Source organism: Sarcophilus harrisii, chromosome 3, assembly GCF_902635505.1.
Source record: "Sarcophilus harrisii chromosome 3, mSarHar1.11, whole genome shotgun sequence".
NCBI classification, from domain to species: Eukaryota; Metazoa; Chordata; class Mammalia; order Dasyuromorphia; family Dasyuridae; genus Sarcophilus; species Sarcophilus harrisii.
In genome coordinates this window covers 440,031,518-440,058,848 of record NC_045428.1, presented here as the reverse complement: position 1 = coordinate 440,058,848, position 27,331 = coordinate 440,031,518, and the positions used below count along the sequence as shown (strand labels likewise).

The window sequence follows — 27,331 nt, the reverse complement described above, 5'->3', positions numbered from 1 at the left end:
TCAATAAACACAGAAAAAGCATTTGATAAAATCCAACACCCATTCCTATTAAAAACACTAGAGAGCATAGGAATAAATGGATTTTTCCTTAAAATAGTCAGTAGCGTCTATTTAAAACCATCAGTAAGTATCATATGTAATGGGGATAAATTGGAACCATTCCCAATAAGATCAGGAATATAATAAAGATGGCAATACTACTTAAACTAATCTATTTATTTAGTTCTATACCAATCAAACTCCCAAGAAAACTATTTTACTGACCTAGAAAAAATAACAACAAAAAAAGAACAAGAGGTCAAGAATTTTAAGGGAATTAATGAAAAAAAAATCAAATAAAGGTGGCCTAGTTGTACCTGATCTAGAACTATACTATAAACTAGTGGTCATCAAAACCATTTGGTATTGGCTAAGAAACAGATTAGTTGATCAGTGGAACAGGCTAGGTTCACAGGACAAAACAGTCAATAACTATAGCAATCTAGTATTTAACAAACTGAAAGACCCCAGCTTTTGGAATAAGAATTCACTATTTGACAAAAACTGTTGGGAAAATTGGAAACTAATATGGCAGAAACGAGGTATTGACCCACACCTAACACCTATAAGGTTGAAACGGGTTCATGATCTAGATATAAAGAATCATATTATAAACAAATTAGAAGAACAAAGGATAGTTTACCTCTCAGACCTGTGAAGGAGGAAGGAATTTGTAACCAAAGAAGAACTAGAGATCATATTGATCACAAAAAAAATTTAATTTTGATTATATTAAGTTAAAAAAATTTTGTACGAACAAAACTAACGCAGACAAGATTAAAAGGGATTCAATAAACTGAGAAATCAATTTTACATGAAAAAATTCTGATAAACACCTCATTTCTAAAATATATAGAGAATTAACTCAAATTTCTAAGAATTCAAGCCATTTTCCAATTGATAAATGATTAAAGGATGTGAACAGACAATTTTAGATAAAGAAACTGAAACTATTTCTAGTTATATGAAAAGATGTTCTAAATCACTATTGATCAGAGAAATGCAAATTAAGACAACTCTGAATACTACTACACACTTCTCAGATTGGCTGAGATGATAGGAAAAGATAATGATGAATGTTGGAGGGAATGTGGGAACACTGGGACACTGATACATTGTTAGTGTAACTGTGAATACATCCAGTTTTGGAGAACAATTTGGAACTATGCTCAGAAAGTCATGAAACTGTGCATACCCTTTAATCCAGCAGTGTCACTACTGGACTTATATCCCAAAGAGATCTTAAAGAAGGGAAATGGACCCATATGTGCAAAAATGTTTGTGGCAGCTCTTTTTTGTAGTGGCAAGAAACTGGAAACTGAATGGATGCCCATCAATTGGAGAACGACTGAATAAGTTGTGGTATATGAATGTTATGGAATATTATTGTTCTGTAAGTAAAGACCAACAGGAGGATTTCAGAAAGGCCTGGAGAGAGTTACGTCAACTGTTGCTAAGTGAAATGAGCATAACCAGAAGATCATTATACACTTTAACAACAATACTATATGATGATCAATTCTGATGGGCATGGCTCTCTTCACAATGAGAGGATCCAAATCAGTCCCAATTGTTCAGTGATGATGAGAGGCATCGACACCGAGAGAGAAGACTGTGGGAACTAAATGTGGACCATAACATATCACTTTCACTCTTTCTATAATTGTTTTCCTTTTCAGGTTTCTTTTTTTCTTTCTTTTTTTTCTTTTCTAGACATCAACTGTGTCTATGATTTGCTATTTCACCCATTCATTCTTTAGAATGAGATTATTTAGTTTCCAATTACTTTTTGGTCTATTTTCTCCTTGCCTTATATTGCATGTGATTTTTATTGAATCATAATCTGAAAAAAATGCATTTACTATTTCTGCCTTTCTGCATTTGATTTTGAGGGGTTTATGCCCTAACACATGGTCAGTTTTTATTTAATTTTTTCTTTCTGATTTTTCTTGTTCAGCAAGATAACTATATAAATTTGTATACATATATTGGATTTAACATATATTTTAACATATTTAACATGTATCTGCCATCTAGGGGAGAGGATAGGGGGAAGGAGGGAAAAATCTGCAACAGAAAGTTTTGCAAGGTTCAATGTTGAAAAATTACTCATGCATCTGTTTTGTAAATAAAACGCTTTAATAAGAAATTATACTACAAAAAAAAAGTGTTAGCATATAGTAGATTCAAAGAGCAGTAACACAGAGTGAAGTGTTTTGGTTATGTTTGCCTATTTACCCTACCTATTCTGAACTGCATAATAATGTATGAGGAAGAGAAAATAGTTAAGATGAATTTTAAAATTTTCACTTTTAAAACTGTGAAGTCCTTAAAGAAGGGACAGTTTCATTTTTGTCTTTGAATTCCTAATTGTTTAGTATGATGCTTTTTATAAAGTAGGGAGTTAATAAAATAAGCATATGTTGAATTGAACTGAATTTATTTCAGGAGTAAAAACAAAAAATGTTGTTGATATTATATTGCAGAACCTATAAATATATATGCAGATTATTGTGCGCTGATAACAAACACAGGGTTCAAATTTAAGGCTGAGTCAGTCAGGCACAGAGGAAAAAGCAGAGAAACCAAATGAAATTTCTTACAAGAATGTTGCATTAAATAGCATAGCTCTTTATGAGCTCAAATTAGCGACAAGAGCAAATTGCACTGAATCCCATAAAGAATGTCAAGTTCAAAGAGCTATACTTCCTCCTAAGCTTTAACTCATTTGGGTGATGAACATTCAACTCTGGGGAAACAAAGCCGTAGAGAATTGAATCAATTAATAAAATGGGCTGAGTTAGACTGAAGGGGCTACATATTTTTAAAGAACAAAGCTTTATTATTGTGATGTGGTCCAGGTCACTATTATATGGTTATGACAAAAGCCAAAAATATAAGCCACTATGATGACCCAGTGTAAAGTCTAAGTTGAGAAGGGATTTCTTATTTATGGTCAGATAACAGTTTGGGGATGACCTTGTGTTGACTGACATAGTCTTTTGCTGTAGTCTTTTAAAACAGTTTGGCTTATCTATTTAAACAGGAAAAACAAACAAATGGATTCAGTATTTCAACATGTATCTGAAGGAACACCTGACAGAGCTGATTCAATAGGACATCTATCTGGAACAAATTACACATACACACACACACACACACACACACACACACACACACAACCCAGATTCCATCCTCTGAGCCACCTTGCTACCCCAGAGGAGATTTTTTGAGCACAAACATTTTTACTGGTGTGGCTATTCATCACTGTCAGGCTACTGTCTATGGAAGTCAAAATGTGGGCACTACACAGAGGACAATGGAAAGGTTTTGTAGGTGAGAACAAGCTGCAGTATAACCAAAAAAGAACCCCAAATAAGAGGAATGAAGGGGATCTTCAAAGAATGGCACAGCCGAGATAGGCTAGATTCAAGTAGGGCAAAAATGAGGAAATCTAGGTCAAGTAGCCTCCAACCTGACTGCTTTCACTGGAACCCTCAAGAAAGAATGAGGAAGGCCTCGAGCAAATTAGGGAGCCCATTTATAGTAAATTCTTAGGTGGATATAGATAAGAGGGGAACTTGACTGGAAAGGCACAGATGGGTTAGTCTGTATCACTGTAAGAATCCTCAATGAATGAAATTGTAGATTCATTTGAGATATCAAGCAGTTTAATCAGGAGCTTATAGGATCTAAAGAGAAGGAAAATCATTTAATATACAGATTAACATAATAACTAGAGTGTATGGCAATATATATGTTATAGTTTCCCTTGAAAAATGAAACTTTATCTGTTACTAATTTTTCTTTGTATATACTATAAAAGTCAAGGGAAATGCTGAAGATATTAAGAAAAAAATTCCATAGTACAAAATAACTCAATTGAACAATAAGAAAAAGATATAAAAAAAGTGAGTGAAGAAAATTACTTCATTGAAAATCAGAATCGAACAAATGGAATTGAATGACTTGAGGAGACAGCAAGAATCGGTCAAGCAAAACCAAAAAGCATCAAACAATGGAAAAAAATGTGAAATACCTTCTTGGGAAAACAACAGACCTGGAAAATAGGTCTAGGAGAGACAATCTGAGAATTATTGGACTCCCAGAAAAATATGATGAAAAAAAGAGCCTGGACACTATTTTCCAGGAAATTATCAAAGAAACTGCCCAGATGTCATAGAAACAGAGGGTAAAATAGACATTGAAAGGATTCATCAATCACCTACTGAAAGGGATCCTAAAATCAAAACACCAAGAAATATAGTGGCCAAATGTCAGAACCCTCAGATGAAGGAAAAAATACTGCAAGCTACTAGAAAAACCCAATTCAAATATATAGGAGCCACAATAAGGATTACCCAGGATCTAGCAGCATCCACGTTAAAAGATCAAAGGGCCTGAATATGATATTCCGAAAAGGCTAAGGAACTTGGTATGCAACCAAAAATAACTTACCCAGCCAGAATGAGCATCTTTTGCCAGGGAAGAAGATGGCCATTCATCGAAATAAGTGAATTTCATCTATTTCTGATGAAAAAACCAGAACTTAACAAAAAGTTTGATCTACAAATATAGAACTCAAGAAAAACCTAAAAAGGTAAAAAGAAACCTTGGGAACTATATTTCTGCTATAAAGATGTATAAAGAATACATGTATACCTTTTCTAGAAACTAGAGGTGGAAAGGACACTGTACCAGGAAAAAGGTAAAGTGGGAGTACTACATCTCATGAGGAGGCAAAGGAAACTGAGAGAAAAAATGGAGGGGGGGGGGTGAATATAGTGTGTATCTTACTGCCATCAGAATTGGCTTTAAAATTTGGACATATTCAATTTATGGTGAAACTTCTCCCACCTCAGCGAAAAGTGAGAAGGGAAAAGTGAAAAGGGAAGGAATAAGCTAAGGGGAAGGGAATACTGTGAGGGAAAGGAGTAAGGTAGGGGGAGGAATTCTAAGGTGGGGGGGAGGGATACTAAAAAGGGAGGGCTGTGAGAAGCAAGTGGTACTCACAAGTTTAATACTGGGAAGGGGGGTGAGGAGGAAAGAAGGGAGAAAAGCATAAACAGAGGTTAACAAGATGGCAAGTAATACAGAATTGGTAATTTTAACCATAAATGTGAATGGGGTAAACTCCCCCATAAAGAGGAAGCGGTTAGCAGAATGGATTAAAAGCCAGAATCCTACAATATGTTGTTTACAGGAAACACACCTGAAGCAGGGAGATACATGCAGAGTAAAGGTAAAAGGTTGGAGCAAAATCTACTATGCTTCAGGTGAAGTCAAAAAAGCAGGGGTAGCCATCCTGATCTCAGATCAAGCAAAAGCAAAAATTGATCTAATTAAAAGAGATAAGGAAGGGCACTATATCTTGCTAAAGGGTAGCATAGATAATGAAGCAATATCAATATTAAACATATATGCACCAAGTGGTGTAGCATCTAAATTCTTAAAAGAGAAATTAAGAGAGCTGCAAGAAGAAATAGACAGCAAAACTATAATAGTGGGAGATCTCAACCTTGCACTCTCAGAATTAGATAAATCAAACCACAAAATAAATAAGAAAGAAGTCAAAGAGGTAAACAGAATACTAGAAAAGTTAGATATGATAGATCTCTGGAGAAAACAAAATGGAGACAGAAAGGAGTACACTTTCTTTTCAGCAGTTCATGGAACCTATACAAAAATTGACCATATATTAGGACATAAAAACCTCAAACTCAAATGCAGTAAGGCAGAAATAGTAAATGCATCCTTTTCAGACCATGATGCAATGAAAATTACATTTAACAAAAAGCCAGGGGAAAGTAGACCAAAAAATAATTGGAAACTAAATAATCTCATACTAAAGAATGATTGGGTGAAACAGCAAATCATAGACATAATTAATAACTTCACCCAAAAAAGGACAATAGTGAGACATCATACCAAAATGTGTGGGATGAAGCCAAAGCAGTAATAAGGGGAAATTTCATATCTCTAGAGGCCTAGTTGCATAAAATAGAGAAAGAGAAGGTCAATGAATTGGGCTTGCAACTAAAAATGCTAGAAAAGGAACAAATTAAAAATCCCTAGTCAAACACTAAACTTGAAATTCTAAAAATTAAAGGAGAGATCAATAAAATTGAAAGTAAAAAAAACTATTGAATCAATTAATAAAACTAAGAGTTGGTTCTATGAAAAAACCAACAAAATAGACAAACCCTTAGTAAATCTGATTAAAAAAAGGAAAGAGAAAAATCAAATTGTTAATCATAAAAATGAAAAAGGAGAACTCGCCACTAACAAAGAGGAAATCAGAGCAATAATTAGGAGTTACTTTGCCCAACTTTATATGCCAATAAATTCGACAACTTAAATGAAATAGAAGAATATTTCAAAAATATAGCTTGCCCAGATTAACAGAGGAAGATGTAAATATCCTAAACAGTCCCATCTTAGAAAAAGAAATAGAACAAGCTATTAACCAACTCCCTAAGAAAAAATCCCCAGGACCAGATGGATTCACATGTGAATTCTACCAAACATTTATTCTACCAAACATTTAAAGAACAATTAACTTCAATGCTAAATAAACTATTTAAAAAATTAGGGACTGAAGGAATCCTACCAATCTCCTTTTACAACACAGACATGGTACTGATACTTAAACCAGGTAGGCTGAAAACAGAGAAAGAAAATTATAGACCAATTTCCCTAATGAATATTGATGCTAAAATTTTAAATAAAATTAGCAAAAAGATTACAGAAAATCAATCCCCCAGGATAATACACTATGACTGAGTAGGATTTATACCAGGAATGCAGGGCTGGTTCAATATTAGGAAAACTATTAGCATAATCAACTATATCAATAACCAAACTAATAAAAACCATATGATCATCTCAATAGATGCAGAAAAAGCATTTGATAAAATCCAATGTCCATTCCTAATAAAAACACTTGAGAGTATAGGAATAAATGGACTTTTCCTTAAAATAGTCAGAGGCATATATTTAAAACTGTCAGTAAGCATCAACTGGATGAAAAACTGGAACCTTTCCCAGTAAGATCTGGAGTGAAGCAAGGTTGCCCACTATCACCATTATTATTCAATATTGTATTAGAAACACTAGCCTTGGCAATAAGAGTCGAGAAAGAGATTAAAGGAATTAGAGTAGGCAATGAGGAAACCAAACTATCACTCTTTGCAGATGATATGATGGTATACCTAGGGAACCCCAGAGATTCTACTAAAAAGCTATTAGAAATAATTCATAACTTTAGCAAAGTTGCAGGATACAAAATAAATCCCCATAAATTCTCAGCATTTTTATACATCACCAATAAAATCCAACAGCAAGAGATACAAAGAGAAATTCCATTCAAAATAACTGTTGACAGCATAAAATATTTGGGAATCTATCTACCAAAGGAAAGTCAGGAATTATATGAGCAAAATTACAAAAAAACTTTCCACACAAATAAAGTCAGACTTAAATAATTGGAAAAATATTAAGTTCTCTTATATTGCTGAGCGAATATAATAAAGTTGACAATACTCCCTAAACTAATCTATTTATTTAGTGCTATACCAATCAGACTTCCAAGAAAATATTTTAATGATCTAGAAAAAATAACAACAAAATTCATATGGAAGAACAAAAGGTCAAGAATCTCAAGGGGATTAATGAAAAAAAAAATCAAATGAAGGTGGCCTAGCTGTACCTGATCTAAAACTATATTATAAAGCAGCAGTCACCAAAACCATTTGGTATTGACTAAGAAATAGATTAGTTGATTAGTGGAATAGGTTAGGTTCACAAAATAGAATAGTCAACTATAGCAATCTAGTGTTTGACAAAGCCAAAGATCCCAGTTTTTGGGACAATAATGAATTATTTGACAAAAACTGCTGTGATAACTGGAAATTAGTATGGCAGAAATTAGGCATGGACCCACACTTAACACCATATACCAAGATAAGATTAAAATGGGTCCATAATTTAGGCATAAAGAACAAGATTATAAATAAATTAGAGGAACATAGAATAGTTTATCTCTCAAACTTGTGGAGGAGGAAGAAATTTGTGACCAAAGATGAACTAGAGACCATGACTGATCACAAAATAGAAAATTTTGATTATATCAAATTAAAAAGCCTTTGTACAAACAAAACTAATGCAAACAAGATTAGAAAGGAAGCAACAAACTGGGAAAACATCTTCACAGTTAAAGGTTCTGATAAAGGCTTCATTTCCAAAATATATAGAGAATTGACTCTAATTTATAAGAAATCAAGACATTCCCCAATTGATAAATGGTCAAAGGATATGAACAGACAATTTTCAGATGATTAAATTGAAACTATTACCACTCATTTGAAAGAATGTTCCAAATAACTATTGATCAGAGAAATGCAAATTAAGACAACTCTGAGATACCACTACACACCTATCAGATTGGCTAAGTTGACAGCAAAAAATAATGATGAATGTTGGAGGGGATGAGGGAAAACTGGGACACTGATGCATTGTTGGTGGAATTGTGAATGAATCCAACCATTCTGGAGAGCAATCTGGAATTATGCCCAAAAAGTTATCAAACTGTGCATACCCTTTGATCCAGCAGTGCTAATACTGGGCTTATACCCCAAGGAGATACTAAAGAAGGGAAAGGGCCCTGTATGTGTCAAAATGTTTGTGGCAGCCCTGTTTGCAGTGGCTAGAAACTGGAAAATGAATGGATGCCCATCAATTGGAGAATGGTTGGGTAAATTGTGGTATATGAATGTTATGGAATATTATTGTTCTGTAAGAAATGACCAGCAGGATGAATACAGAGAGGCTTGGAGAGACTTACATGAACTGATGCTAAGTGAAATGAGCAGAACGAGGAGATCATTATATACTTCAACAACGATATTATATGAAGATGTATTCTGATGGAAGTGGATTTCTTTGACAAAGAGACCTAACTCAGTTTCATTTTATCAGTGATGGACAGAAGCAGCTACACCCAAAGGAAGAACAATGGGAAATGAATATAAACTGTTTGCATTCTTGTTTTTCTTCCTGGGTTATTTCTACATTCTGAATCCAATTCTCCCTGTGCAACAAGAGAATTGTTCGGTTCTGCACACATATATTGTATCTAGGATACACTGTGACATATTTAACATATATAGGACTGCTTGCCATCTAGGGGAGGAGGTGGAGGGAGAAAGGGGAAAAACTGGAACAGAAGTGAGTGCAAGGGACAATGTTGTAAAAAATTACCCTGGCATGGGTTCTGTCAATAAAAAGTTATTATAATTTAAAAAAAAGATTAATAGCTCTTTTTTTTCCTTTCTTATTCTTGACTTGAAACAAAAAGCTTGATATTGTTATTGTTTTATCACTTCCTATTCATCTCTAATATCTCCATCATAGTTTAGACCTTTACTACTTCCCCCATGGACTATAGGAAATCCTCAATTTACAAAAATTCCAAAAGTTTGTTTCTAATTTTGGGACTTAGAATGTATTTTTTCCAAAGAAACATTATAATAATGGTTAAGTTCCTAGCAGAGACCATAAAAGTCTAGTTAATCCTTAATGAAGTATAATTATGTTATGTGTGTGTGTGTGTGTGTGTGTGTGTGTGTGTGTGTGTGTGTGTGTATACCACAGAAACTAGTTAGAATATACTAAATAATTAACTCCTATTTTAGTGGCAGTACCATAGGCCTTTTCTGCACAATTTTTACAAAGTTTTCTTATAGAAATTTTTTAAACACTTTTTAAAACATTTTTTAAACAGATGTCTTTGAGAACTTCTCCCCTTTCCCCCCTCCCCCAATATTTATATTTACTAACTAAACAGTGGTAAGGAGATTTTCCCCCCTGGAGGATAAGGAGAGAAAAGACTTGTTTTAGAGACAAGATCACATCTGGCTAAGAGCAAATCACCACAGAAATCTGTTTCATCCAATCTGTTAAGGGATATGGGTGAAGAATAAACTTAAAGTTACTATATAAAACCGATCTATTATTGTTAACAATATCATTTTATGAAATAACATCTCTAGTTACTAATGAGAGACATATGAATCAAAACAACTTCGATCTCTGATTTTCACCTCTTAGTAAATTGACAAAGATGAGAAATGAAAATTCTATGAGAGAATGATCTATAAAGTAAAAGTGCTGGGGAAAAGAGATACCTTAACTTATTGATGGAATTAATTGTGAATTGGGTTAATAATTATGGAAAGATAATTCAGAATACATCATTATGATGGGCATTATCAGAGTTAGTATTTATATACTACTTTAAGGTTTGCAAAGTACTATTCATAGTTATTTCATTTCATTCTTATGATAACTTTGGCAAAACAAATAAACAATAATCCTTAGAGATAAGGGCTATTATTATCCTCATTTTACAATTAAGGAAACTGAGGCAGACGGAGTTTAGAGACTTACCCAGTATAACACAGATAATAATTTTGGGGGGTTTATTTAAACTTATCCATTGCGCCACGTATCTGACTCCAGTTACATACATAAAGAATTTGACCAAAATGTTTATACCCTCTGACATAGATTCTATTGCTAGGCATATATACCCCAAGGAGATAAATGACAAAAAGAAAAGCCCCACAGTCATCCACATTTTTGGATGTATTTTCTGTATTAGCATTTTCTGTAGTAGCAAAGAACTGGAAATAAAGTAAATGCCTGTCCGACTGCAAAATAGATAAATAAGTTGTGATATGTGCATTTAAGAAAATATTACTTTGTTGTAAAATACAATGAAAAATGAATGTGGAGAAGTATTGAGAAGACTTTTATGTGAAGTAAGAAGGAATACACTAATATACAATGACTCTAACTGTAAAAATATAATTAAAATTTAATACTGAGAAATTATAATGATCAAGCTTGGCCCTCAAAAAAAAAAAAATAAGGTTAGCACACCCTTCTCTCCTTCTTTGCAGAAATAGAAAATCATGGGTGTAGAACACTGTATATGACAAACTTTCTTGATAGAGGATTTAGTTTCCCTAAACTATTTTTTCTTTTTTTTTTTTGTTATAAAGGTTTGTTCTCTGGGAGAATAGGAGTACAGGTGTTTTGGGAAACATTGGTGATATAAAAAATAACATGAATAAAAATTTATTTTAAAAATATTATGGAAGGAAACATTTTATCCTAAACTAATCTAAAACCAGTCACAGGTTTTTTTTCTTTTGGCTTTCAAAGCAATATCTTTTGGAAACACCAATATGAAGCTAAATATGAAAGTGACAGTGAAATCTAAATAGCTTTTTTTCTTAAATTTTTAATGTGCTCTAAAGTATTTTTTCAAAGTAGGTTTTAAACAAATGTTATTTGGCAACAAATTTCAGGACTGAAAGTGCTTACTCTTTAAATCTTAAATTCCTTTTGCATTTTAAGTCAGAGCAGACTTTTGTTCTTAACCCTTACAGTCTCATCTCCCTGACACAGCTAAAAGCCACAAAGCATGGGTGATAGTAGGTGTAAATAAGTAGGAAGGAACCCCTGGAGAGTAGGAGGCTTAATGGGGAATGTCTAGATAAGAAGTCTAGACTATCTGTAATTGGTTGATAATGGGAAACGCCAGATAAATAAGGATCTTCCCAAAGCCAAAGGCTTTGTAAGTTTAATATACACACAAAATTTGGGATGAAGTGTGGGGGTGGATACTGGAAGTCTCTTAAATTACTTCAATCTAATTATGTACTACCCTAAGTGACATATGGGGAGTCAGTCACTCCTATCACAGCTGGAAAAGCAGAGAAGAAAACATTTTCTAGGTGTTCAAAGGAGGCTACACATAGAAAGGAAGAAATAAAAAGATCAAACTGTGAGAGCTAGATTAAGTGACCTCTAAGGTTCCTACCAGCTTTAAATCTATGATTCTTTAATTCATGTCCCTATAAGAATTTATTGTTTCAAACAAGAATGGATGTGCGAAATATGGACAAATCAGTAAGAGATTTCTTTAATCTTTCATTTTAAACTTGAGGCTTTTACATTGACTAAAACTTCTCATCCCAAACTTCATTTAAGATGTTTTCCCATGGAGTATTTACCATATATTTGCCTAATACAGAAAAGCAAAAACTTTAACAAAAGGATTTCTCTTAAAGAAGTAAAACCAACTTAATTTGTAGGGCTTTAATCATTTATTTTTAAAGTAAAATGTGGTATTCTTTAATAAAAATAAACCCTATTTTTTGATTTATAGAGAAATTTCTGTTTATACAGAATTGCCATATCCTAACAATCACCTCACTAGAGAATCATCAAGCTGAAATACTTCAGTTCAGATAGGGGAAACATTAGCCAACATTCTAACACTTGCTTTTATACAATCTTATCAGGAGATAGTGAGAACAGTTAGGCTATATCCCATAATATCTGCATCTACCATTTTCAGGGAAAACTATTCAAGGACATAAAAAAATAGCTGCCCTAATTATTATTAAGTCTAAAAAGATTATTAGTTGGTTGTCAAAAAAGAAAAGCAAACCTTCTATTCCAGGGTCATATAAACTTATAGAACATCACACTTGGACTCAGGGAGACCTGTGCTCAAATGTGATCTCTCGTGTTTAATAGTTCTGTGACTTAGGCAAATAATGAACCTTTCTGCACTTCTCAGTTTTCCATTTGCAAATAACATTTGTAGAGTGTATGTGAACCATAGGGCAGGTAGGTGGCACAGTATATAGAGTAATGAATGGGACTGGACTTAAGAAGACCTGAGTTCAAATCAAACCTCACTTACTAGTAGTGGGACACTGGGAAAATTACTCAATTTTTGTTTTCCTTGGTTTTCTCATATGTAAAATGAGCTGGAGAAGGAAATGGCAAACCACTCCTTTTTTTTTGTTTGTTTGTTTTTGGCCAAGAAAACCTCAAATGGGGTCATGAAGAGTCAAACACAACTGAAAAAGAACTGATTGATTTGGGAATCTTAAAGCAAACACAAAGTCTAAGTCATTACTAATGTTGACTGCCCAGCACAGAATCAGGTAGGCCACAGATCAAATTAAGACTCAAGTACTTAATAGCTATATGAGTCTGGGTAAATCATTTAATCTCTATGTGCCTCAGTTTCCAAATACGTAAATGACATATAATAACAATAATACCCTACTTTCAAGCACTGTTTTGAGGATTAAATGAGATATTAATTATAAAGCACTTAGTACAGTGCCTAGCATATAGCAAGAATTATAGAAATGTTAGCTATTATTTTTATTATCATCATTATTATTAAAAACTATAATATTCAAGGTCAACTTTATGCCCACTGCTACCACCTCCCTAAAATGAATTGCTTGTTTTCCTCTTCATTCTTTATTCCAGGAGAAGGGATTCTTGGATTGTTTTCTGTTAGTTTTCTCAGAAATGATGACAGATATTTTCAAGATTCATTCGTTCTAAATTGGAAAGAGATTCCCTTTTTCTAAATAAGTGTTTCTGGACAAGAATACACATATGCTACTACTGCCACAAAGCTGCATTTCTTTGCATATGACATTGGTACTCACAAATAAGTGACCTTCACAGGAACAGGAATTTCAATTTGACTTCATGTGATTGGGAGAATTGTCACTTTGCTTAGCTTCAAAAAACATTGGCTTCAGGGAGTTATTAGAAACTGTCAATGATTTCAGCAATGGTAGAGTTTATCTTCGATAGTATTTAGTAGCTAAGAGGCAAGATTTACTTTGGCACAGAAATTGACCCATAAATGGACCCCAGGCCTGATACTTTTACAACCTTTGATCTTCAATGAGCTTTCCTGTCTATCAGCATCCTGGAATCAGTTTGACAACAAAGCTCGAACTCATTTGATATATTGAAGCAAACTTGATATTTTTAAGTAAAGTAACCAGAAACACTGAGAGCACAGAAAAATGGCAAGCCTAATGTCAAAAATGGGTACAGACATCAGACTGTGTCCATGGAAAAAAAGACCTAGACTGACACAGGCTTTGTTGTGGCCACAAGGGGGTGGCCCATGCAGGTGGGAGACTTTGCCACTTAGTGTTTGTGATCCACTTGGCTTCAGCCACCTTTGGGAGCTAGATTAGATGTCCCTATATATATTAGTCTGGAAATAGAGGGGGATGAATTCTTTTTTCCTCCTCTCTATGCAGGTGATGAAGTGAGAATCGCAAAAGTAGCGGGGAAAAAGTTCTGTTCCCCAATCTGTTACTGGAATGCTTAGAATGGTCCCTAATAGCAGTGTTGGCTATTTTTCCTTTTCTCAAAAAAGGATATTGATGTGCAGATTGTTGATTCCCAGAGGCATCTGATTTGGCACAGAGGTACATCATGACTCCACAAGTTATTCATGTCTCACATTTCAACATATTAGAATGACATCTTTTTAACAAATATTTTCATATCAACAAATTATTTTTACTGATATTAATTAAAATCCAGAAACATCTCCATTTCCCCAGGCTTTAAACCACTCAGCTACTTAAATCTCTACCAAAGGCTCATCTCTTTCATGGACAATTATGTTTCCATCCTTACCTCAATAATATAAAGCACCACGTTCTTGTAGAAGCAATATAAGATGCATTTGGTCACTCGATTATAACTCCAGGCTCCATGCACCAACAGAAGCTTCTCCAAGTAGGCAAACTGAGAGAGAGAAGTAACAGTCAATTCAAGAAGCTAAGAGCTCACCACTTCTTTTTCTTTTTTTTTTTTTTTTCACCACTTCTTAATATAAATCATTCAATGGCATTTTGAAAGATCTCAGGCCTCTCACTGCTAGGTCTGAAGTTTTCCTTTTGTGCAGAAGTCTCAAAGGTCGAGGTATTGGGACAGAGTCTACAAGACTGGGATGGGGGAGGGAGGTAAAGTGTCCAGCCCTAGGGACAATAATTTGTCCTGTTAAACTAAAACCATTGCTTAATCTCCATTTTATGAGAGCACTTAAGCACTTAACATCTTTGCCTTAAAGCTACTACAGGCTGTTAGGCCTATCATTTGCATAGTTTAAGTGACAGAGTTTGGGGACCTTCATCTTTGGAAGAGGGATTAAGTCCTTAACCTTTAAAGAGAAAAGGATTTTAGAGGGAATGGAAAGTTTCAGTTAAACCACTAATTTTCTGCACAACCAGGGACAAATGAAAACAACTCTACCTTAGTTTTCCTACTCAGAGAAATAGAGATCCCTCCCTCTCCTAGGACTAAGCCTTCAGGAAAAACATACCCAAAAGGCCAAATGCCAATAAATAAACAAACAAATGGATGAATGAATAAATTAAAAATAAATAAATAAATGATTATTCCCTGATATCCACTTTCTGAGAGTTAACAAGAAGCAGAGGTCTAGCCAATTAGGAAAGTGATTTGGATTAACTAATTTACAATAAGGTGACAGGAAGATAGCAACAATTCAATTATCTTTATCAGAGGGACTAGCATTTTGATAGAGACCTGTAGGCAAAAGAATAAAATCTCACCTTGGCACAAGGGTCTTTCTTGGCTTTTCTTGACTGCTCCCACATATACAAATTATTTCCAAGACTGTTATTTTCTTTCGATTGCATTGAAAAACCTTAAGGGTGAGTCTTGGTATGAGGGCAGAAATATCACTCTAACATTCTTAGGCTCTTAGCATGAATACATTAAAACTAATTTCATTCCCCCATCACAGTTTTGGAATATTAAATATACACTACTTAGGGTCCTCCAGCTCCCCTTAGAGTTTCCTTGAACTAAAACCTTACTCTCCTACTTCTAGTCTGAGGGTCAAGAGGACTCTGTCCCAACCAACTGCTGTTGTCAGTACAAAAGGACAATACAATTCAAATTCCCATTGGGTACCTAGAAGTCGCAGTCAAGACTATTTGACAGTCTATGAATATTAAAAAAAATTCAATGAATATTGTGAACCTTTTATTAGTTTCAGCTTACTGCTAAAGTGCAACTGATTTTTTTAACTGAAAAATTATGAATTCAAAACAATACAAATAAGAGGAGGAAGTATATAGTTTAAGTTCCCTAAGGATAACATGCAATAAGAAGTACTTCTGTCTAGTGTGAGACCATATTCTTATGTGTTATTGCCAAATATCTGCTGCATAGTACCTTAGTATCATAGTACCTAGTATCATACTCCAAAACGAAAGTCTTGATGCAGAACCGCCATGAATAAGGCACATATGGAAAAATAAAACTCTTCATAAAGGCTCATTAAGGATTCCAAAGGAGAATAGGGAATCATAAAATAACTAAATAAAACAAATATAAAGGAAGTTTGCATTTGACCTAGACCCCCAACATTAAACATCAATGAGCATAGAGAACATCTGCTTGAGTCATCTCTAATGTCACAATTTTTAGCTTTGGAATGATTTACCTTCAGGAAAAAAATCCTAAATCAAAATTCTACTTTTCTTGGGGTGCTTTAAAAATATTAAGAAAGTAGGGAGTCAAAAAAGATCAAAGAAAAGAAGAAAGTTCTTATTTGTACAAAAATATTTATAGCAGTTCTTTTCTCAGGGCTAAGAATTGAAAATTGAGGGGATGACCATCAACTGGGGAACTGAATGAACAAATCATGATACATGATTGTTATGAAATACTATTATGCTGTAAAAATGATGAGAAGAACACATTTATTACAACCTAGGAAGACTTATATGAACTCAAGAAAAGAGAAGTAAGCAAAACCAGGAGAACATCATATATAGCAACAGTAATATTGTAATAAGGATAAACTATGAAAGACTTAGCCACTCTAATAAAGACAATGATTTGAGACAATTCCAAAGAACCTATATGAAAACTGTTATCCACCTCCAAAGAAAGAGGGGATGAACTCTGAATGTAGATTGAAACATACTTAAAAAAATAAAACATTATTTTTATTGTTTTATTGTTTTCCTTTCTGCTTTTGCAACATGGCTAATATGAAAATATGTTTTGTATGACTTAAAAAAAAGTAGGGGGACGGATGACTCTAGGCGGGGATGTCTCTCTCTAGAGGAAAGCATGAAGACATAGGCTGGAGATGTAATTTTACCTTCATTTATTTAATAATAAAGATAGTAAGCAAAGTTGTATGTTTCTGGAAGGGAGATGGGAAAAGAAAAAGGAGCTGTCACTTAAGGGATGGCAGTGGTCAGAGTGTAGATTCAGAAAGATTAGAAGCATTGTATATCTCTACCTATGAAAAAACACAGTTATATTGGGGGATAAAGACAAAGTCAGTCCTTAGCAAAATTGTAAAGTAGACAAAGGTCTTCCAGGTCTTTCCATCCCTTCCTTTACTGTATTGAAACAGTGCATGTTCTTCTTAAATTCCCATTACCTACGGTTGTTCTTAGGAAAAACATTAAAAATGTATTCACAATAAGTTATTAATGACCAATAAGGCTAAAAGTGTTACCTTTTGCTTGGAACTTTTATATTTTAAAAGATGACCAAAAAACTTGATCTTCAAAAGAGGATAGTAGAATTTAAGAAGATCATAAAAGTGATCTTAGGTCATCTAGTCCTCATTGGACTACTTCATTAGACTACTGAGGACACTTGAGGCCCCAAGTAACAAGATGGTTTGGCCAAGGTAACAGAGAGAAGTCACAGAGCCACAATATAAAATAAAGTCGTGACTCCTGGTTCAGAGTTTGTTTTTCTACTCTATTAGGCAAGGTGAAAGAGTAGGGGGAGACCCAAGACCTGGAAGACAGAGGAGGAGGAGGAAGACAGAAAGAATAAGCCTACATTTAAGGCTGGTGCTGACTAGGAAGAGATTGAGAAAGGGAGGGTCTACAGAAGAGGCCACTTGTTTTTTCCACAACCCTTTCCAATTAGAAGCAGCTGGCTGCAACTAGAGCAAGAAAATCAAAAGGCCCTGTTTGAGAACATCCCTCTGCTTTCCATTCAGTGTTTTGATCTGAAACAAGAAATGCTCAAAAGTCCAGTTCTTTTCTCATTAGCATTCTTTTTTTTTTCTGAAAGAAAATCTACTTTCCTAGATATTCTTAAGTTGGGAAGATAATTACCTAGAATGCTCAGAAAATCTTATGAGATTCTCTTTCAGTTCTACAATTCTTTAAGTCAAATATTTTATAACTCCAGGGTCCATAACATTTAGTCTCTCTTATATTCTAGGAAAGCAAGATCCTCAAAGGGTTGTTTTTCTTATTGTTGTTGTTATCCTAGGAAAGGTCACATGTAAGAGAGTATTTGTAATATGAATGTCACTGTTCATTCACATAACTTATTTTCTAGGACACTTCCTACCCTCGGCTCTCTAGCAGACCAGCTAATGTTTCAGAGACCAAGTTTCAAGTCTGCACAATCATGCATTAATTCATAGAAGAACTTAAAGATATGATCTTCCTTAAAGGGGAATACTTTTCCTATGTTGCTCAAAATCACAAGAATTTCTTTAGGCACAGTAAAAAAAAAAAAAAAAAAAAAAAAAAAAAAGCACAAAATTATGTGGGACCTTTAGACATCACCTAATTAATTTCAGGATCTTGAGGCAGAAGATTGTCTAAACCAGAGGTGCTATAGGACTGCTTCTGACTCTTTGTTGCATCATGTGTGCCCCTTTTAAAATGAAAGGGGAGACACTGATACGGATTAAAAATATTAGGTCTTTCAAAATACCTTCATCATTATAAAATGAGGGTACTATAATTCTTATCATTGTTATTATCTCTAATGTTTCCCTAGAGCTTATTATGTGCCAGGAACCACACTAAGCTCTTTACAATTATTATCTCATTTGATTTGCACAACCACCTTGGGAAGCAAGTATTATTATTTCTGTTTCACAGCTGAGGAAATTGAGGCAAACAGAAGCTAAGTAAATGAATAGGATCCTCAGCCAGTAAAGAAGTCAGCTCTTCTAGATGTCAAGCCTGGCTCTCTCTGCACTGTGGGGCCACCTAGCTGCCTAAGCAACTAACAATAGAAGAAAAGACATTTCTTGATAGCAATATATTACATTACAATACTGCTAGGATAAGACAGAAATTCCAAATTACTTTTCCAACTTAATTACATCTTACTTATTCTCACTCAATTTATGGCCCAGCCAATTTGGCCTTCTTCATGTCCCTTCTGCATGAGCCCCTATTTTCTATCTTCACCCCTTTATCTCAGAATATTCCCATGTCTATAGAGCATATATCCTGTTCTTTTCTCTGCCTCTTAGAATCTTTAGATATCTTTTGAACTCATCTCCAATGCAGTCTTTTGCTTGAGGCCTTTCCTGATAACCCCCTCCTCCCCCCAGGTGTGAGGGCCACCCCCTCAGGTACTTTGGGGATGTTTTCCAAATACACACACACACACACACACACACACACACACACACACGTTGTTTATCTCCCTATAAGTTCCTTGAAAGCAAGGATGATTGTCTTAATATTACAATCTAGCACATTATAGGCACTTAACAAAATACTTGTTGATGGTGGATGAATTAAAATATGGTTCAAGCCATTAGGAGTAATGATTTATTCTTTTTGTCTCTTGGATACCACTAAGTAAGAGATCAAAGCATTTCTTTCTAGTTCAATTGATAGTGACCACATTAAACATTTTGGATGTCTTCAAAATGGAGCTTTTGGTTTAGAGAGGAATACATAGGATAGACTAGGTTTGTGTGTATGGTTATAAATGCTGCTGCTGAACACAGTCATTAAAATCCAAATGAAATAGATGTTCCCAGGGAAAATAACACATGAAGCAATGGCTAAACCAAAAGCTACCCTCAGCTACTTATACCGAAAACAATGAGATGAGCATATTAAACTGGAGTGACTGAGAAGAAACCGTTAGAACAGAAGGTAGAGGCCTGGGGAGGTGTGGAACAAACAAACCAAGAACTACTCCACAGTTAACTGGGAGAATGTGGGGACACAAAATTCTTTACCAAGAGACACTAAAGTAAGCTGCAAACGTGGGTGGGAGGAGGATTATTATTAGCAGAACTGCAGACGTAGCTGTCATGAATGGCGCCTCTCTCCAATGACAGAACAATGTGGCAAGTCCCACAGCTGGCCCAGAGAAACTTAAGCTGTAGGAAAGGGTGCTTCGAACTATGTTAAGATCAAAACCAAAGGGAAACCCAGATAGGCTGGCAGTATCATTTTTAGATGGCCAGCCTCACAAAGGCAGCAGAAATTCTACAGGACAGAACCCTGGGCGTCTGCCCAGCTGACGTCTCTGTCAGCAGGCCCCAGCAGCTGCTCCTTCACGCTTCTGACCTGTGCGATGGCGTAATCGGAGGAGTTTGTGGCCTGCATGCCCTCGTTCCCACTGATCCCCACACCAACGTGAGCAGTCTGGATCATCCCCACGTCGTTGGCGCCATCCCCTATGGCCAGGGTGATGGCTTTCACGTGCTTCTTCACCATGTCGACAATTTCAGACTTCTGCAAGGGAGACACTCTGGAAAGGAGGACAGAAAGAAAACTCCATCAGAACCTAGCCATGACCGCATGCATCTTTCCAAGGGAGACAGCTGTAATCTACATTTAGCTTGCAGAAGAGGGCAGCCATTGGAAAGTTTTCTGATTTGATACTCAAGCTTTAGGGTCTATGCCAAAAGAGGTTTTTAAAAAAACACTGGAAGCTTGTGGCTTTCAAGTATTCTCTGACTTCCCAGAGGAAGCGCCCATACGAGCCTGACTTGTGATCACACTTCCCAGATGCCTGTCCTAGGTTATGAAGGTAGTTAGGATATTCCAGGTGCAAAGATCTTAAGAGAATGTCTTTCCAATTGATCAGAAGACCTGTCCTGACAGTACTTTTGAAAGTTGTGGGTTAAAGACACATTCCTATGCAAGAGAAAGAAGTATATGCAGCAATCTGCTCTCTATTACAGAAGGAAGACAGAGCTGGCAGAGTAAGGGGAAGTGAGAGAGGCCCTGAGAAAAGGGAAAGGCAAAAGGGAAGAGGGAAGCCTCTTCACCTTGTTTTTAAAAGGAGATTAAGTTTAATAGGAGCCAGAATAGATTTAAGGAGGAAAGATGAGAGAGTATTAGATCTACTCCTGAAGAAATTCAGCCTTAAAGGATGGGGAGGGGGGAAGAGGAGAGAATATTATAACAGCCTTCATGAATCCAAGTTTTCCACTTGGTTTATTGGAGTGCAAAACATTTCCACAGAACCCAAGAGGCTGATAGCACATTTTGGTCAAGTTACTAGCATCTTTGCCTCCAACTAGTTTTCAACAGTGCATTTGTCTGTACTCGGATATGGGAGGTAGAAATGGATAGATCAAATACCTGAATCATTCTTCAAAAGAAGGAAACCCGAGTGGGTAGCTTTCTGAAATACTCAGAGGGTATCCTGGCAGTGCTGGCAAATAAATGGCATCTTATTACCCTTTGAGTTCCACAAACATGTTGGAATCTTGTTTACTTAAAACATGTATATGCCTGTGTGTGTGTGTGTGTGTGTGTGTGTGTATTCAGGCAGACTCTACTCTACTCCACCAGATCTGGCACAAACACAAGCAAAAAAAAATTAACCTTTACTAAAATGTCCAATAAATTTTTAGAGAAGTTATACAATATCTTTCCATGAATATTATCAGGCACCATTCTCTATTCATAAGAGCACTTTTCCCAGCAAATTAATCACCTAGCAAGATTAAAAGATACAAAACCTTAGGACTTTGAGACATGAAAGGGACTTTAGATGCTGATCTGCTACAACCTCTTCATTACTAACTCTAATAAATAATAATTGACAAATTTTGAATTTCAAAGAATGGGCAGAAAATTGATTTTAAACAAATTAGAACTTAGTAAAGTGAACTTCACTGTCTACCTCACCATGGCTAGGAAATAAGCAAGGAAGTCTAAGTAACAACTGGAAAGGTATAAGGGACTATTTTTAAGGGTTTACTTTCATTAGAGCTCTTGGGATAGCATAACTGGAGAAGGGGAACAACAGGATCTGGAAATACTTTTTGCTAAATTTAAAAAGGGTTGAATGGGTAGGGGGCTATGAGTAGCTATTTAACAGGACTGGGGAGGTTCACTGAAGTCTATACTACACTGGGAATCTTTAGCTCCATAGCAAAATAGGAAAAGGAATCTCCTCCTACCTTGAAATCTAGAGTCAAGAACCCAAGCAGCCCTAGGCCTATTCTGCCACTGACTGTTACTTGAAACAAATCAAAGACCTGTATCAACAGAAAAAAAAAAAAAAAAAAAAAGCTCAGATCCCCAGATAAAAGGATTCTATTAGACCTGTTCCAGCCTTTGGGCAAGTTAAAGCAATAAGTTAAGAAAACTGCCTAATTTCTAGCATTTAATTCTCTTACCATATTTATCTGAGAAGTGAGTTACTCAGTAAAAAGTTACTCTTGGAAGATCTATCTGTTGACCCAAGCAGAAGAGACAACAGATGTTTGTTCCCAAAGGTCAAAAGTAAAGGGGGAAGAATCTAACTGAGCTATAAAACTGATTCCCAGTGTTTTTAAGCATGAAATTCACATCAAGGATTTATGATACCCTCAGCTATAATGCACTGGAACAACGTAATTCATATATGTGCTAGAGGTTCAAAACAGACTTCAAGCAGCTAATTTCTAAAGAACAGGATAAATATCATTGCTCTTCAACCATCTATACTTAAGTATTGAACAAGTTAAATTATAAACTCTTTTTTTTAAATCTTAAAATTGTGAGCTGTATTCAAATGACATATTTAATACATATCCCTATCAGACAATATCTAGATGCTAGCATTCAATCTATTATGATAAACTTGAGGGCACAAACTAGATATTTCTTTGCCTCAACTATTTTGGTTGATAACGAATAAAGATGCAAAATGAAGAGCGCTCATATATGTATTTCTTCAAGTAAATATCCTGTAAACTTTCTTCGTGACTTATGAAATGACATAGTAAATTTTCACTCTATTTTAAAAACAATTATAATAAATAATAATATGGGTGTATCTATATTATAGATACCTTTCTACAATCAAATATTATACTGATTTTTATAAATTGAATCACTGTATTTAAAGCAACTTAAGTTCAACCAACCTTTTTTGGATGACATATCCTCAAAGCAAGGCATGCTTTTATTCTCATTATGTGTGTAGATAGGTAGTTCAAGTACTATTTGCTCCATTGAGGGAGTCAGATGGTGCAGTGGACTTAGAGTCAGGAAGACCTGGATTTAGATTTATCTCAGACACTAACTATTCATTTCTGACCAAGTATATCACACCTGTAAAATGGGGATAATAGCAGTAGCTACTTCACAGGTATGTCACCTAGCTCTAAGCTAAGAGTGAAATATTATTATTCAAAAAAAAGGCCATTCTTTTTAAGGCTAATATTTAGTTAACTGTAATGGAATAGTCTTAGAATTTCAGAGGCAGTCTTAGTGTAGTAGAAACAGAATGTATAATCAAAAAATCCAGGTGCATGCCTGGCTATGGTACACAGCTTTGAATGTACTAGTTTTCTCTTCTTTAAGATGGGGACAATATAGCTCCTGTCCTTTCTCGGAAGATGGATTTCATATATCAGATATTAGGTTCAACTAGTTGATTCTACCCTAAGCCACCCATCCTTTGAAGCTACTCAAACATTTCAGATTCACTTCTGAACTCATACCACAGAAACAATTTCTTGGCTAGAATTCTATTTCCAATATTCTACAAATCATATCATCTAGTTTCATTTGCCAATCCTACCTCTTTTTAAGTGACATAATCAAAGTAAGTATCTATTTTAGTTATTCAAAATAAATCCACTTACTCAAATCCCAAACCACACAGGCAGTTCTATAAAAGAAAATAACCATTGGCAACTACAAGATTTTATAATGGGCTGTCCTGTTCACTTAAAAACAGATTTCAAGCAACTCAATAGCTTTCCTTTGGAAACTATCCTTGCCACATCAAATTCATTATTTTTATTTTTGCATGGATAGTGGCTTTCGGTTTCTTTTTTAGAAACTATAAAAATCTTGTAAAATCATTCATATCTTAAATCAACAAATATATAGCTATGTCATGAATCTAAAACCTATTACTTCTACTAGGCCATATTTACACAAACATAATTAAAGGCATTTTTGTGGTCTAAAACATGGAAATTTAGTTCTTACTCTGAATCAGTTTCAGATTTTCAGAAAAGTGGAAAAGACCAATTAGTAGTTCTAGGTCAGTATTAGGAGACTGCTCTTAGGCTACTCTTTCACAATGAAGAATAAGTAGAATAAACACAAAAACTGGGTTGATCCTTGAGATGAACATTTATTATTTGGAGGAATCTACAATACTGAGAAGTCTTGCAAAAGAAGACTTTACAGATGACTGTATTTCAGGAGCAATTCAGAGGAGATTTAGAAGTGAACGAGATGAGATGAGATCTTTCAAGACAGTTGTAAAAATCAAGTAAAGCTTCAGCTATTTCAGAGTTTGAGTAGGCCTAAAGGACTTTAAGCATTCAGTCAAGGGCATACTTAAGTCCCCTTCCTGCTATCCTCCCATGACATCAGCGTCTCCCTATTTCAGTCAAATATGGGCAATATGTACTTATTGGTCAAGTTCAATTTCTTGGGTAGTTCCCTCATTTAGAATGTAAGATCCTCAGCCAATAAAGATGAGGGTCAGTGGTGGGAGGGGGTATTTGTGTTAGGGATTAAATGTGTTGACCCTGCCCCCAACGGGGCTTGCTCCCTTTGATTGTCTGCTTGGATGGGTGGGACACCCTTCTCCAGAGAATGTATAATAAACTTTGCTTTGCTTCTAGAGATCTCTCCAGCTTTTTTTTTTTTTATTTTATTTTATTAAATGGTTACCCCTCATCATTTCTGAACCACACAGAAGCAATCAAGGACATAGATATGGGAAGTTATATATATTTTAACACCATAAGATATCTTATGGGTTAAAGTGGTAGATATCACATGGGAAAAATGAAAGAATTAAAATGCTGGAAAGATAACTTGGTTGCCAACGAGACCTTGAAATAATAAATAAGTGAATTTCACTCCCACAAGCAGAAAATTACTACATTAAATTTTACATGTAAAGGAAAAATGTCAATATAAATAAGAATATATTTGAGAAATAAGGCAAAAATACCAGTGGTACTACATAATAATGATGTACTAGGACTAGAATATGGTCAGTGATACTAGGATTATAAAATCAGATTTAAAGCTGAAAGAGACCTCAGAAATCATTTTGTCAACTCTTTCATATAATAGATGTTGAAACTGAGCTTCAGAGAGACCAAGTGATTTCTACTTCAAAGTCCAGAGAAAATAAAGAGGAGTAATCACCTAAACACTTTCTTTTTTTATTTTAATAGTATTTTATGTTTTCAAATACATGCAAAGAAAGTTTTCAAACAACATTCATCTTTGCAAAACCTTGTGTTTCAATTTTTTTCCCCTTCCTTCCTCCTCCCTCCTCAAGACAACAAACAATAGATTATAGATAAGTAGGTACAATTTTTTAAAAACATATTCCCAAACTCATTATGTTGCCCTAAAACATCAGATCAAAAGGGAAAAAGACACGAGAAAGGACAGAACAAACAACAACAAAGTGAAAATACTATGCTTCAATCTATATTCAGTCTCCATAGCCCACTCTCTGGATATGGATGGCATTTTCCATCACAAATCTACTGGAATTGTCTTGAATCACTCACTGTTGAAAGGAGCTAAGTCCATCACAGCTGATCATCTCTTAACCTTTATATTACTGTATACAATGTTCTCTTGGTCACCTAAACACTTTCTGATTCCAAATCAAGAAGCTCTTTTCATGGGGTATCACATTAGCTCCCATTAGAGAGCCATTATTTTAACTATTATTTCATAATACAAAGAAAATGGATTTAACCAAGAGACTTAAGGAGAAAAGATTAAGAAACTTGGCCAAGATCACAAAACTGCTTAGTGGCAGAGTAAGAACCAGTAATGAATGATTCTATGTGTTTACTGCCTCACTAGGTTTTGAAAGACATAATATGGTTGGCAAAAGGATGAAGAATTTTCAGTAAGCATTTAATAAATGCTTATTGAACAGATTGATTTTTTACTCAAAACAACTTTGAAAGGCCATCCATTAAGACATAAAAGAACTGCAATCTGTTTTGATGAAAGGAATTTGAATGCTAATGAAATCACACATTTCTGAAGTACTGACATATTTACAGAAGAAAAAAAAAAACCAAAACATTCAATGGTGTATATAATTGTAAAGAGCTGAAACTTTGAATAGGTGCATTTGAATCAGACAAGGGAGCACTGGAGGCTAATTACCTATACCACAATGACTCTATCAGCATATGTTTGGAAAAATGGCCCTTCTCACCATTGGTGCTGGCTCAATGTTTGGGGTTAAGAGAACTGTAGGCAAGGATTAGAGGGTGGGGTGATAGAGGCCAGAGATTTCACTTTGCAGCAGGACAAGGAAGAGAGAAGTTGGTGGCGAGCCTCTTGGCAGTTTGTCTCCTTCACTTCTCCCCCTAAAGACCAAGGACTTTATTTACCCTGATTCTGGCTGATCCTGAGACCTCCAGGGAACTAGTCTGAACTTTATATATAATCGCTTAGCTCATGAATCATCTGTGTAGTTATTCCTTCTACTGACAATGATCATAGTCTTTCTCCTACCTTATTAAATAGTTCAATGAGCAGCCATTCATCATTCAATAACCTGGTGATGAGTTTTTCTGAACTTTGTATGTTTGGTGTCTGAGAATCACCCTATTCTTATGTTGCCAATCCCCCTCCTGAAGTTTTTAGTTCAGTACTGCCTTGTCATTCAAAAGAACAGTATTATGGAACAGCTTCAGGAAACTGGGGGTTTCTTACGAAATGCCATGCTATAAAGAGTCAAAGTAACAAAGTAACAGAAACAAGACTCAGAATTATTCTTTATCAGCTAATAAATAGTCAAAAACATTTATTAAATATTTATTATTTGCCAATCTGTTACTGCATTCCTTACATTTATGTAACCCAAGTGTTTTTTTTTTTTTTTTTTTTTTTTTTTTTTAAGGGACATAGCTTATCAGCAGGCAGCTACATAGCAAAATGGATAGAGTACTAGGCCTAGGGTCAAGAAAACCTGACTTTAAATCCTGTCTCATTAATAAGCCATGTGACCCTAGGCAAGTCATTTAACTTTTGTTTGCCTCAGTTCTCAGTTTCCTCACATGTAAAATGGGGATAATATTAGTACTTACTTCTCAGGGTGGATGTGACAACAAGTGAGATAACAATTACATATTATTTAGCAAAATGTTTGG

The 27,331-nt window shown here is 35.0% G+C and overlaps 1 protein-coding gene across 8 annotated transcripts in view; it reads right to left on the bottom strand.

Moving 5' to 3' along the window:
• Positions 1-27,331, bottom strand: part of ATP8A2 (ATPase phospholipid transporting 8A2) — a 702,047-nt gene that overhangs the window by 235,046 nt on the left and 439,670 nt on the right. For all 8 annotated transcript variants that reach the window (XM_031960776.1, XM_031960775.1, XM_031960778.1 and 5 more), the window contains 2 exons: positions 20,292-20,475; positions 14,584-14,694 (listed from right to left, as the gene is read on the bottom strand). In XM_031960776.1, the coding sequence (XP_031816636.1) occupies positions 14,584-14,694; positions 20,292-20,475 (295 nt within the window). The remainder of the gene's footprint in view (positions 1-14,583; positions 14,695-20,291; positions 20,476-27,331) is intronic.